This window comes from Gymnoscopelus braueri (genome assembly GCF_963280865.1).
Source record: "Gymnoscopelus braueri genome assembly, chromosome: 10".
In the NCBI taxonomy this organism is placed as follows: domain Eukaryota; kingdom Metazoa; phylum Chordata; class Actinopteri; order Myctophiformes; family Myctophidae; genus Gymnoscopelus; species Gymnoscopelus braueri.
In genome coordinates, this window is record NC_137611.1 from 17245393 (window position 1) to 17260431 (window position 15039).

General features: G+C 47.1%; 2 protein-coding genes across 2 annotated transcripts; both read right to left on the reverse strand.

The window, feature by feature from the left end:
- Positions 1–12474: 12474 nt before the first annotated feature.
- On the reverse strand, positions 12475–12885 carry LOC308093985 (histone H3.2; the record flags this gene model as incomplete). Its single annotated transcript, XM_080440401.1, has 1 exon — positions 12475–12885. The coding sequence occupies one exon, from the start codon at positions 12883–12885 to the stop codon at positions 12475–12477; it is 411 nt and encodes a 136-aa protein (XP_080296527.1).
- A 1020-nt stretch (positions 12886–13905) lies between these two features.
- On the reverse strand, positions 13906–14280 carry LOC308093991 (histone H2B-like; the record flags this gene model as incomplete). The annotated part of the gene is made up of 1 exon (XM_080440407.1): positions 13906–14280. One exon carries the CDS (start codon positions 14278–14280, stop codon positions 13906–13908), a length of 375 nt encoding a protein of 124 aa, XP_080296533.1.
- Between the last annotated feature and the right edge of the window lie 759 nt (positions 14281–15039).

A 15039-nucleotide genomic window follows, 5' to 3' on the forward strand; every position in this document is an offset into this window, starting at 1 on the left:
CGCTTTCGTACATTCGTACTCAAGCTCGTAGCGTTTCTGCATCATGAGTTCACTCGAACTATTCGCGTCCGACGACGATAACATCAGCGGGATCATCCCGAGGAGCCCGACGACGATAACATCAGCGGGATCATCCCGAGGAGCCCGACGCCCATCACCAGGGGACGTCAGCCCTCCGTGATCTCACCCAGTCAGCCCACCATCCCGTCCACTCAACCCAGCACTTCCCGCCGTACTAGAAGTAACTTACCTTCTAACCAGTCCCGCCGTTCCATCTCCCCCAGCGCCTCAGTCTCATCAGCCTTTTCCAGGCGATCCAGCTTCTCCCTCCGGTCCGACATCGCTTCACAGCCCGGTCAGTCCACTCCAGCAAGGTCAGGTCGGTCCCGTGCATCCACACACCATCGCCCGCAGCCCCGTGAACGGGAGCGGGGCCGACAACCCACAAGAAGCTCAGACCACCAACACCGTCGAGCAGCTCGGAGATCCCCGTCGGCTATTCCAGCTACGCTGCCGAGCCAGCGTCCCAGTATTTCCAACCGCTCGCCTCGCGGTTCTTCCGACCCGAGCACCCATATTCCGCCACCCGACATCAAGGACTGGACCACGGTGGGACTCCAGAAGCAGCTCCGAGCCCGCGGAAACGCCTTCCCCCGTTCCACAAACAAAGCAGGACTCTTCCAGCTGTTCGCTGCAACACCGCTAGCAACAACAGCAACACCGGGGCCTCCGTCGAGCCAGGCGCCGCCCGATGACGTCACGCGCCGCGTATCCCGTTTCAGCGCGGCGATTCCGGATGACGTCACCCACCGCACCGGATGCCTCAGGGCTGGCCAAGCAGCGCCTGCACAGAACACCGCCTCCACAAGCCAGCCCGCAGCCATATCCTTGATTCCGCTTACTACTACTACCAATACTACTCCTTCTTCCAGCATTTTACCTGTCAATGTTAACCCTGTGCCTGCCACCCACCCATTAATGTCTCTCTTGTCTTTGTTATCATCCCTTGTACAGCAGGCTGCACTTTCACCCCACCCCCCCACCCAACCATCCCTACATCCAACTCTGCTTCTGCTGCCACTCAAAACCCAAGCGTTGCCATGGCCACACCTGCCACCCTGTCAAATCCCGTTGCCACAACCAGCGGTGGCATCGCTTCACTTTCCCCCCCTGTTCTTTCCTGTCCTCCCCTCAATAACCCCTCCCCCCATCCACCCCCCCCTTTTCTCTCTCCACAGCCCTTCCAGTGGACCCACCGGCCAACGCACTTTCCAGGAACCCCCAACCAATCCCACCTTCCCTCCGCAACCAGATTCTTCAGGGCAACCACGTCGACCTGGCTTCCCTCCTCCGCCCCTCCGACAGCAACACCGAGCCACGCTTCCTGGACTGCGGCGGCATCCAAATCCAACTCCGCAACTCCACCCCTACCCGATCCGCTCCACTCACCGTTGCGGAGTTCTGCCTGGCGTTCGGCATTTACCGAGACGTCATCTGCTCCACTTTCCCAGCCCGACGACAGGAGTTGGACGACTACATGGCGGTGGTACTCGATCTAGCAGTCCGTTTTGGAGGAATCCTCTTCCAGGAGTACCACCGCCAGTTCTCCTCCACAGCCGCTGCCAGGCTCCAGCAGTGGAACCTTGGCACTTACTGGGGTCGCCTAGATCTCAAGCTTTATTGCCGGCTTTTCGCAGGCAGGGTGGCAGAAACTTGCTCCCTATGCGGCAACTCCGCCCACCCCACCAGCTTGTGCGCTTTCGCAACTCCCAGCCCCACCCCGGCTCCAGCCACTGCGGCCTTCCAGCCCCCAACTCCCCTTCCCTCCCCAGCTTCCCCTTGCCATCCCCCCACCCCCTCACCCATCTACCCAGCCAACAATAGAACCACTGACCGGCGTGGGCGCCCCGTCTTGTTTTGCGGCAAAAGCATGGTTTGTAACAATTTTAATGATCTAGGTTGCTCAGCCAGCTCTTGCAAGCTGCTCCATGTTTGCAGCCACTGCGGCGGAGCCCACGCCCGGGCCTCATGCCCCCAGAACCCCCCCAAACCCCCTAGCCCTAGCTAATCGTCCTCCTCATCCCCCCCCCCCCTTTTCTAGTCCTGCCACACGGCACAACACCACCACGCTACTCTGCTCCCCAGTCCAGACCAGTTATCGTGTTTTTTATGGGGCTTACCAAAACAGACCAGCCATAATCCCTTAGTCTAGTAGTTGCTCTCTTTGTCTCTCTTTGGGGGTAACAGTCCATGCGTGCCGTGCCGACTACGCTAACAGCCGTCCAAGCCGCCATGCCGACCACGCTAACGACCTCCTCCCCAAAGACTCCAGGGTCTGCGACCCTCCCCGGAACCCCTTTCACTTCCCTCCATTACATTCTATGTATTCAATAAATACCCTAAACTTTCCATAAAGGTGTGTTTCTTTGCCTAGTGAAAAGGCCAGAGTACACCAGAGTGATACAGTACAGCTGTAAAAAAAAAAAAGAAAAAAAAGAACATTATTGTTGTGAAGACAAGTACCTTATTGTAGTAAGGTAGGCTTCTGTCTACCAAATTCATGCAGTTTTAACATAATTCAGCACCATGTGTTTCAATTCAATTGTACAATGTGTGGCCCTTCACTCACTTTATCGAAGTCAGTATGAACCCCTGGAAATAAACCTTGCCCACCCCTGGACTAGTATGATATCATACTAGTCAAAGGTGTATAGAATTGTTTACAATATGTTTATATCATATTATGGTCTTGGTGTTACAACAGCAACAGCTTTACTGGCACCTGCAAGATCCAGTAAGGTTCACAAGTCTTAGTAATGGAGTCCCAGTACCAACACAACCTATTGAAATCTGGGATATTTTGTTGGACGGAGGTTGTCTGATCCAATAGAAGCTGGTCTGAAGCAGTTTTTACATGCTGAATCAGTGCAGCTTGGGTGGGAGGAATGTTCTTGAGGGACTGAGAAAAGCCACTGTCAGGATTCATCTACTCTGCTGTGGCCGCAGCTCTTGCGTATATGATGATGACCATACACTCCAATCTTTGGACATGGAAATTGGAGTTGATCTTTTCAGGCTCCAAGGTGAGGGTGACCAGGGTTTCTGTGAGATACCTGCACTCCTTTTCCCATAGTCAGGGAAGGCTGATGTTGGTCAAATTGTACCAGGTCCCTTGAGAACCTTCCTTCCACCCAAGTGTCAGAACCTGGGAACCTTACTGGACCCATCTTGCAGATGCCAGTTGTTAGAGCCATATTTACGATTTCTGTTGTTTCACTTTTTTGATGACGTCACTGCGTCTGCGGGGCGCGGTCAAGGCCAAGGCCAAGGGATGTCATGGTATTTAAAGGGTTCTGTAATCAAGCGCAGGTGTTGCTTGTGGCAGAGGCACACAGTTTTATACTGTGCTCTAGAGAGCCATGTTTGACGTATATTCCCTTGCATTTAAGTTGTATTTATGCTTTGTATGCTGACAGTGACGGAGAATAAATCACCCCCTTTGTTAACTCTTTGACTGCCAGAGTATTTTCATAAAGTACTCCCCCAGTGCCAGCAATTTTCGTGTTTTTTTATTTTTATATTTTGAATTTTTCTCATGAAAATAATTTAAGGACACATAATGTAAAGACCCAGCACAAATCCGCCACTAGAGTGCAGCACATGACAGCTTGATCATGTCGTTGGGTCTCTCTCACCCTACTTGATAGATTAGACAAGGAAAAACATGAAAACGGATGTGACGTCACCCAGATTGTTTTGATCAGCGAAAATTACGTTGTGATGCACGACGGCGATGACTGATCGTCACCCAGACCATAGATTATAGAAGAGAAGCTGTCCGTTTGTCCGTTATACCGTGTGAAAACCCGTTTATTTACCTATTTTGGACAAAAATGACTGGGGAAAAAAATCAAAAACCGGAAACGGAATCCAGGCCATGAAACCGGATGCAGATGTCCGTGAAGTAAGTGGAACTCGAGAATAACATTGAATATTAAGCAGCATAGCGCAATCAGAGATTAAACAATGAACGCGCGTCCAGCGCGTCCAGCGCGTCGACGGCCAACTGGACAAAGTAGCACTTGACGCGTTATCGCGTCGTCCGCAGTCAAAGAGTTAAACTCAACTTTACGGTTTGGATTCAGTTTCTTACAGAGCGCACGTCTGAACTTAATACCTGGCCACAGGCATCCATGTAGCGGCTAAAAAGTATAGGACTTTCTGACGTTACACCAGTAAAGCGTGCGCTATCCTCCTCCACTGTGGCTGCCAGAGTCATTTGGTGGACACAGCAAATGCTGCAAAGCTGGAGTCTGTTTCATTTCGATATATATATATATATATGATTAGGACATTAAAAAACAGTCATCATTGCCAGAACAACCTGCTGGACTACCACCAGTCTGGGTTCAAAGTGGGTCACTCGACGACTGCCCTCCTGGCAGTGACGGAGTCGCTCCATGCGGCTAGAGCGAACTCTCTCTCCTCCGTCCTGATACTCCTGGACCTGTTTGCAGCGTTCGACACAGTGAACCATCAGATCCTCCTCTCCACCCTTGAGGGGATGGGTGTCTCAGGCTCTGCACTCTCCCTGTTTGCATCCTACCTGACGGGTCGCTCCTACCAGGTGATGTTGAGAGGGTCTGTGTCAAAACCACACTAATCTCTCAAGAACAGATTCTGCTCTGCGTTGGAATCTGTCGGGGAGGTTCGTCATAACGTGTACGCACTGACCTACAAGTGGGCGTGCCTTCAGATCAGGAAGCAGGCCGCGCTTTACCCAATAAAATGTAGTGGGCAGGATTCACGTGTCCGTCGATCCTTCCCCACTGGAAACCAACCGAAACTAATTTAACAATAGCGTCCACGGAGCAGACAAAACCACGGAAAGATATTCACATTTTAACTTGCTCTTTCATCATAGAAACAAGTGGGCTTATAACCAAAACGATCCATGTTCTCTGGGAGAAGTGGTGTTAGTGTTCCGTGTAGAAATATTGTTGGTGGGAATGAAAACATAGTCGCACCACCGAAAGTGATGCGCTGAAGGCAGACCAAAACCCCGGTTTCCTTGCGCACGGGTGCTACGCTTTCTTCCGCCCAGAGCCAACTGAGATAGTAACAAACAGCAGAGGTCGCTGTTTTTCCTTTTCAGTTGGCTCTGGGTTCCCAGATTGGAACCACACAGGCTCACTACCGGGGTTCCCCAAGGCTCGGTTCTGGGTCCTCTTCTTTTCTCTCTCTACACTACATCTCTTGGTGCTGTCTTCCACTCCCATGGCTTTTCCTACCACTGCTATGCCGATGACACCCAGCTGATCCTCTCATTCTCCCCTCTGACACACAAGTGGAGGCACGCATTGCTGCTTGTCTGGCTGACATCTCGGAGTGGATGTCGACGCACCACCTGAAGCTCAACCTGGACAAGACCGAGCTGATGTTCCTCCCGGGGAAGGGCTGTCCGCACCGAGACATGGCCATCACCATTGATAATGCTGTGGTGACATCAACTCGGACTGCGAAGAATCTGGGTGTGACCCTGGACGATCAACTGTCGTTCTCGGCAAACATCGCATCAGTGACACGGTCCTGCAGATTCCTCCTCTACAACATCAGGAGGATTCGCCTCTTCCTCACGGAGAAGGCAGCCCAGGTGCTCATCCAGGCTCTTGTCATCTCCCGCCTGGACTACTGCAACTCCCTCCTCGCTGGTGCTCCGGCATCTGCGAGCATCTGCGAGCTAAAGGCGGCGGCCATAGCTGAGTGGTTAGTGAGCCCGCCTAGGGAGCCAGAGGCCCTGGTTGCCCCAGGTACGATTCCAGGCCACGCCAGCATATGTGTCGATGAAATGAAATTTGTCCCTGAGCAAGACTCTTAACCCCTAATTGCTCACAGGCCCTCATTGGAAACAAGCCCGCAAGGACTTTCATGAACGTCCTGTTAAAAGGAATTATCCTTATCCTTATGCCATCAGACCTCTGGAGCTTGTTCAGAAAGCTGCGGCTCGTCTGGTGTTCAACCGCCCCAAGTTCTCCCACACAACTATCCTTCTCCGTTCTCTACACTGGCTCCCCGTAGCGGCTCGCATCCAGTTTAAAACCCTGGTGCTAGCCTATAGGGCAGTGAAAGGAACAGCTCCTTCTTACCTCCGGGCTATGGTCGATGCCTAAACCCCTGCCCGACCACTTCGGTCTGCCACCTCGGGGCGACTGACTGCCTCGTCACTCAAGGGTCCTTCTGGCCGATCCACACGGTCACGACTTTTTTCTGTTCTGGCCCCACAGTGGTGGAATGGACTTCCCACTGATGTCAGGACAGCAGAGTCACTGCCCATCTTTCGCCGCAGGCTGAAAACCCACCTCTTCAGGAAACACTACCCTTCCTCTTTGCCTGGCCTACTTGTTGTTAACTAGTTGTACGAACGCTTGTTTTATTATTGTATTGTTTTATTGGATCTTGTTTAGTCGATAGAATTATTTGTTTTAGCTCCTGCTCATTTGATTTAGCTATTTTGTGTCATCTGTTTAAGGAAATAGGTAGCTGATACATTGCACATTTACCTTAGCGCTAGGTATACTCTTGGTTGCTTGTTTTTGCAGAAAATGCACTTAAGACTTCTGGTGATTAGTAGTTTTCGTTCCCTACCTATGTTGAATGCACTTATTGTAAGTCGCTTTGGATAAAAGCGTCTGCTAAATGACTGTAATGTAATGTAATGTATTCGTCTGCCAATACAATGCGAAGAAGAACTCTGCACCGGTATCTTTTAGGTCACTGTGCGTGGCATCAAGTTCCCCAATCAATGTAATGAGACTAGTCAGGGTATATTCTAGGAGTACTTTAAGCACATACCTTGCCCTTCTCACGGTGTAAGTGTGAGCCGGTGGAAAATGTGATTGTGCTTTGTGTTTTTGGTTTATTATGTGATTTTGTGCTATATTTTCTATGGTTAATATTTGCATGTTTTGAAGTGAGATAATTGTTTTCCGAGTGATATATGCTTTGAGTTTTGTTATATTTACTTTTGCTGTGATTTATTTCTGAGTGTGTTGAGTTGCATGTTTTTATATTTATTTCCACTGACCTGCACTAACCCTATAGGCTGAGTGATAAGGACCTGCACCTGATTCTGGGTGTGGCAGCCTAATTAAGAGACCTATTTAACATGAGACAAAGGAAATGTTTAGGAGAAGTGAACAGCTGAGAGAGGGAGAGGTTGCTGTGAGAGGAAGGAAGCCAAGCGCTGCGGCCTGGCCTGAGCAAGGGCGGCTACCACGGACTGGGGTTCGGGTGGGCAGGGACACCCAGTCGGTGGGGGGCCAGTGGGAGCCACGACCCCCTAAACTGCTATGCGGCCGGCGGTGTGTGCCCTGCCTGCCTGCGGGAGGACCTCATCCGTGGGAGGATGGCCAGGTCGCAGGTGCGACGGCGAGGAAGAGCAGATCCAGGGTACGGACGTGCACACGGAGACAATAGACCAGCCAGATCAAACGAGGACACGGACAGGCAGAACGAGGCGATATAAGACGGCGACCACCCCCAGATGACACACGGACCACATCGTGCCTGCGGAGGACCGAGAGAAGGAGGACGCGACCCGAGTACTGACGTGCAACAACCGCAACGGCAGAGCATAGCTCTGCCTCGCCGGGAACCGGAGCTGCTGGCGTGTGTGGTGGTGCCGTCGATGTTGCTGCCCCTCCCCCCTTCTCCTCTATAACTGGCTGGTTTCTCTGTTTTATTGTTTTATTCTATTTTAGTTAGTGGGCCCTTTTTTTAGTTTGTTTTTATTGTTGTGTTGGCTGTTTTTAGATGCCACTGTAACCAGGGTAATTTACAAATAAAAGTCCATTGTTCACTTTACCATTTTGCCTCAGTTTTAAGTTTTTGCCTTTTAAACCTCAAAGTTGTCGACAAACCTGTGTTGCCTTTTTAAAGTTTTAACTGAGGACCAGACCTCTCAAAAGGTGGCGTAGTCGGTCCTTTTAAGCTTAAGCACCCCGCACTTTTACCAAACTCTTAACTTATATTTTATTGTTTAATTTATAAGTACCTTATTTAAAGTATTGGGTGTTTTTAGCGGTGCCACATAAGAGACAGTATCACATCCTAACAGGTTCTTGGAGGAGGACAACCACAAGCATCCGATAAGCACAGTGTATTTTGTCCAGGATTTACCATTGAGAATGAAGGCCACTCTACCCCTGAGCCACTGCCGTCTAGTTATGGCAAAAGATTTATTTCTGGACATCAACATAATAGATGTAGACTCTCAAATATCCTTGATATGTTGACTAAAAGCAATAATATAGCCATTTCCAGATTTTTGCCTATTGTTTACATCAATAATGCAAATTATGCTGATAAGGAATTTCTGGACATCACAAACATGGACTTTAACTCTTAAGACTTCTTTCTAAGTTAACTGGACGCAACATGTTAGCCATTTCCAGTTAATTTGCTCATTAAGCGATTAATTTGCTGATTATGCTAATTATGATCAATACGTGGTCCCTAGCATAGGCGGAGGATAATCACTCTACATCCAAACTGTCTGGGATCCGGAAGACAACTGACTAAACAGGCGGGCTGCACAGATACACATGGGAACTCGCTGTGTCTGTGAGCCAATAAGAACACATTACGTCCAGTAAACACACACACAATAGGCTGTGGGCAATACTGTAGCGGGGAATAGGCTGGAATTTGTTCCCGCGTTACAATATAGAAACACTGTAGAAAGTTCCATGCTTCTTTCATAAAATGCCTACCATAATATGAGCTTATACGCCCCATTATTACATAGTCCAACGCAAAACAGGGACTAAGTCACTATGATTGGATATCTAATATTTAATTTCCTTGTTCCTGTTCTGATCCTGAAGACTTGGCGTTGCTACCTCCTGAGAGAGAAACATTAGTGTTCTGGTTTTCTTTTCATATTAAGTATGAATATCTGGAGTTACCCCTTTCCCCTTTTAATTTTCATTCACCTTTTTAGTCGGGGTAAGCAACGTTGAGTCTTTTCTATTACGCCTGACCCCATCCCTTAAAAAATTAGGTTAACTGGACTCCTTTAAAACAGCCCTGAAAATTCACCTTTCAGGATGGCAAAGGGGGAGGTAGTTTTCACTTCTCCCTTAGACAGGCGACCCCCCCCTTTTCTACTATGTATAGTGTTTTATATTTGTGATGATATTGAATGTTTGTTGCTATTTTTTATATGTTGATTAATTGAATACCTAGGACCCCAGTCACAGTGGAAACAAGATCGCAAGGACTTTTTTGGTGTTATCCTTTTAGACAAAGTGTTTGACTGTACTCGTGCTGTTTTACATTTCTGGCTAATAAAATATCCAATCAATCAATCAAACAGGTCTGAGTGAAATGCATACAAGCAGAAAGTGAAGTTCAGTTAATATAAAACTTCTGAGCTATGCTTTTATCTGTAAGACTACGGGGTCAATGTTACTGTTGTCATTTCACTAAATTACAGGCATCCAGTACATTGTCAGTTATCTTCAATCGTCTACATTGTTTTAATGTGTGATTTGTACAAATGTTTTTTTTCTTGACCACAATGTTAACATTTAGATAGCATGTTATTTAGTCAGATGCCAGATTCATTGTTTACCTGCTATTCTATTAATTAATAGTAGGCTACAGATTATTAGGTCCCGAGCACTGCACAGTAGTGTGAAGCCCTATTGAAACTGCAATGATTATTATTAGGGCCCGAGCACCCCCAAAACCAAAACCAACATCATGAGATGAATTGCACCTTTGAATAGTATTGTACCTATATTGCACTTTGAATGCATTTTTCTTACCTTGTTGTTTTTCTTTTTTACTACTGCTCTCTCTCCTCTCTCCTAGATGTTTTTAATGTCATAACAATGTCATAACAGAACTATCATAATAGTAATAATCACCATTTCTGTAATTTTGTGATTTGTTTGTAAGTCTGGATAGTAAACAGTTAAACACGGTACTTGCATTTACAAATACTTCTGAGATGTTTCCCCATTAAAAAGAGAAATACTCTTTTGACATTTCAATGTGAAAGCTTTTATTTAAATAAGAATGTTCCAATAGCAATGCCCAGAAGTCCCAGAGCCAGACCAACTCCAAAGAAGACAGGTGGACCTGTCAACTTCTGTGAACAAAAGAAGACAATTATGTGTCTGTGTTGCACCCTCTATGTGTTTTCCCCCTGTGTATTGTTTATTGTTTTACTCATAGTATTTTAAATGTGTTTACTGATGTACAGCACTTTGGTTCAACACTGATGTTTTAAATGTGCTCTATGAATAAAGTGGATTGGATTGGACAATTATGTCCAGGGTTACCTGTTAACTTTGATCATCAAGGTCTCATGCTCATCAATGCTTTGCTTATATCGTACAGTTGTTCATTATAACATACAAATAAGTGGAATAATGATTTGGTAATACGAATAATTTGTTCAGTAGGATCCGTAGCCCCCGCAGGGCCTCGTGCTCCACAGTACAGGCATAGATGTCTCCTTTCTGAGGGGTGAAGCGCAGGGTGGAGATGTGAAGGAAGGTCCCATCAGGATTACCCAGGTATCGTGTCATAGAATCTTCTCCAGGGACTTCCACATCATTCTTACTTAGTCCTCTTTACTTTGATGGAAGGAGGGAAAAAAGTGGTTGACAAAGCAGACAAGGGTGTTCTCCACCTCCTCCATCACTTCATCTTTAAGTTTGGAGTAGATGGCGTCACAGTTTCAGAGGCATCTATAATACCAAATAATTTATTTTAATAGTCATGAAATGAAGCAGTGGCTCATGTAACAGTGGATGTTCTGTGGACCCCGTCATTGACAAAAAATACAATAAAAAGACACTTACCTCTGACATTGGTTTAGTCTGATTTGCATCTTTACATCCAAGACAATCTGCATTTGCACTCTCCTCTGACACCCAGTGCAGACTGGTAAAGCCAGGTGACATGGGAGGCAGATGTGATCCGGCTTTCCCACATGACCTGTCTTTTCTTGTAGTCTACATAAGCCACCTCATCATCACCCAGAGTCAGATAAATTCTAATATCATCTGCGTGAAAGCATCCATAGCCAAGGCGTATGACATGTGTTCCCAAAACAGGGTGACATATTTCTTATTTTCTTATAAGACAGATATACGAGAATGGTACACACATACAAGTGCTATATTTGCCCTGTTTGTGCAACTATTGGTAAAATAAGAAATAAGCGGAATGCTTAAGTAGTATGATCACCAAATGCATGATATTATCTAACCTGACACCGTCAAATGGAAGAAAGCTTGCGACACACATTTTGTTTCACAGCGTACTTGCATCTGAGACTCCGGGCGCAGAATCGATGACAGACAGTTTTTCTTTTTTTCAAGCTACTAGGCAGGTGATTGGATGATCCCGCCCCTAGCAGCCGCTGATTGTGTTCGGACACGCAGTGTTCGGCCATCTCTACTCCCTTCGCAATCCCAGACCTCCCTGAAATCAAATGCAAATGAGATTTACGGAGGGAGGGGGTTTACCAGGCTAGATATTATCAGCAATGTGCCTTTATTCACTACAGCATCGACCTCTCTCGTACACTGGAGTGATGCTTTGGGAAAAGGAGGAAGCTAGAGGCCTTTGTGATGCTGACACATCTGCATGGTTTGCTCATAGTTGATGACAGCGTTAGATATTAAATTCCCTCATTCTCACCATGCCATCAAACCTTCTTCCTTGTTGTCATGGGAAAGTGTAAATTAACTTTCAAATGAGGGCTGCACTCAACAACAGAGTGACATCAATACGTATGTGTTCTTCCATTACGGTTTCCTTAAGTTGACATTTTATTCAGGCCTAATAGTTGTAGTTTTGGTGTGTGGGCCTACAGAATGTGCACCTGTACACCAACAGAACATGGGGCAACCACCATGGTTGCTAACACAGCCTAGTGTACAGTAATAGCAAAATAAAGTGTGTGCGTTCATGTCACTAAATACACACACACACACACACACACACACACACACACACACTCACTGACCTACACTAGACACATGCAAAATATATTCATTTGTATTCCTCACTTGGCTGCACTACACCCATTTCACCAACAGATGTCAATCACGTTGCTTTTAACTCTGCAGTGATCATTTCCATGATGGAAATGGCTTCAGAAAAGGCTATAAAAACTTTCTTTGTAGAGAATCCCATAAAGGAAGCATTATTACTAGCCTTAAGAAATGATAACAGAGAAAGCTTAATGTAAACGTAATGCATGTGTCCAGTATCCATGTGGTTTGTTCACTTTTAGGTGAAGTGCATGAATATTTATATGGAGGTATGTTGGCTACGATCATATTTCCTAACATAATTAAAGCTACATATTACGCATAGTGAAAAAGCTCTTTAAATAACTAAATGGGTGGCTCTTAAAAGAGCCGTTTTGGGGTTGTGAAGTGATGGATTAGTTTAAGCACGTTCTCCACGGATACGACGGGCCAGCTGGATGTCTTTGGGCATGATGGTCACCCTCTTGGCGTGGATGGCGCACAGGTTGGTGTCTTCAAACAGACCGACCAGATAAGCCTCGGCTGACTCCTGGAGAGCCATGACAGCGGAACTCTGGAAGCGCAGGTCGGTCTTAAAGTCCTGGGCGATCTCCCTCACCAGGCGCTGGAAGGGCAGCTTGCGGATAAGCAGCTCGGTAGATTTCTGGTAACGACGGATCTCCCTCAGAGCCACTGTACCGGGACGGTAACGGTGAGGCTTCTTCACTCCACCGGTTGCAGGCGCGCTCTTGCGAGCAGCCTTGGTGGCGAGTTGCTTCCTGGGGGCTTTGCCACCGGTGGATTTACGAGCGGTCTGCTTGGTTCTTGCCATCTTTCTCTCTCTGTCTGTAACTTCAGGAGTTGTGGTGTAATGAGCGCAAACTCCTGCTATTTATTTCAGCGGCTCTGAGACGCCGTCTTTCTCGGATTGGTCTCTGGTCGGGAACCTCCTTGTTTGGGGAGGAACCAGAGTTAGACTGGGCGGAACCGATCACGCCACTAGTACTGATTGGTGGGGAGCTCACACACAGTCAGCCCGCACTCTCTGTTGTGCTGTTGTGCTCCCCAAGAAGACCGAGAAAGCCGCCAAGAAATAAATCTCCTTGATTCGACAATCCCCACAAACAAAGGCTCTTTTAAGCGCCACCCACTGTTTCTGTAAAAAAAAAAAAAAGAGTTGCTTCCATTTACCCCCGGGCGCCTGTAGCTTTTCGTGGTTGAAAAGAACGTGAACATTTAATAGCTTGCTGTACTTACTGCTAAATGCAAGAGACTCCTACTCAGGCTATACCCCCTGCGTTTTGTGACTTTTAAAACACTGCTGACTTATTCTCCTGTCCACATGTCTTTGCTGCAACAGCAGATAATTATTGTACTGCATCAACACAATTTACGTCTTTCAATAATATTTGAGTGTGCACATCATACGGCCAGATGCGTGTATGAGAGAATATCAGACGGATCTGCGCCCGCAAGTGTCTTTCCCCCCCTGATTTCTTCACAGTAAACTACCAGCTATCGTTTCCTATCATTGTGTACCGTTTAGCTAGTTTTCTGACACTTTTTTGGTACCCTTATTTTTCAGTCTACAATAATGGGAAGGAGAGAAAAGAAAAGATGACAAAAGCCGCCTCAGTCGGGGCAGTGCAGTAAATAGTCTGGATAGACATGGAAAGGAAAAGCACAAACGGCTATTGAGCCAGTCTTTCTATTGGCCCTTGTTGTCAGTCAATTGACGCAGTAACACCCAGAGCAGGTCAACATTAAATTGCCATTAAATATGGATCTCCTCTTTCTTGATAATATGGGTGGTCCTTAAAAGGACCTTTGTGTTTAGAGCAGACGATGCAATTTACTTGGAGCTGGTGTACTTGGTGACAGCCTTGGTGCCCTCGGACACGGCGTGCTTGGCCAGCTCACCGGGAAGCAGCAGGCGGACGGCCGTCTGAATCTCCCTGGATGAGATGGTGCGACGCTTGTTGTAGTTAGCCAGTTTGGAGGCTTCACCTGCGATGCGCTCAAAGATGTCGTTGACGAAGGAGTTCATGATGCCCATGGCCTTGGAAGAGATACCGGTGTCAGGGTGGACCTGCTTCATGACCTTGTAGATGTAGATGGCATAACTCTCCTTCCTGGACTTTCTGCGTTTCTTACCGCCCTTGGCAGAGGTTTTGGTGACGGCTTTCTTGGAGCCCTTCTTGGGCGCTGGCTTGGCGGGTTCAGGCATGGTTCTTTCTCAAATAGATGAAGATAAGAAGTAACGGTTCGCCGGCGTCGCACCCGTATTTAAACCATGCCAATGCAAATGATGTGTGCGACTCCCAGCACATGATTGGTGCCACTGCTTATGTGACCCACAGAGGGAGGCGTTTTACACGGCTTATGTGACCCACAGAGGGAGGTGTCTTACACTGTCTTTGTTTCTGCATAATGTTTTCCCGCCTGCATCATCTATTGTTCCCGCTAAGGTATAATAAACATTTAGGGTAAATCTATATTTTCCAATTTCAATCTAGTTGTAACACACTTTCTATCGATGCATAATGTATACAGTATAATCTAGTCAATCCACTAACTGCAGACTATTGCTACTAATCACAGATGATACTTCTATGACCTAGCTGTAGTATACAACCCTCGTAGACGTATTTATGATTCTGACGTCTTCAATCTACTAGAGTTGTAGGGTTCACGCCCCATGGAGACCTGGACTTTCTGCACTATGCCCCGTAGACACTCCAAACATGTACAAATGTGAAAATAAAGATGCTTAACCCCAAGCCCCAAATGTTAACTGGCTCTACGGGGTAGTAGTTTAATGTAATAATGCATATCTTTCAATGAAGAAGTCTTTTAATGCCGTCTGTGGCCGAACGCCATTTTTTCACCCTCGTTTACTTCCTGTTTACATTTAGTGTAATTCCGGGTTCCACCGGATGCGCCCCGTCACTACCGCCCATTGGGAACTTCCGACAGAATCGGCCAC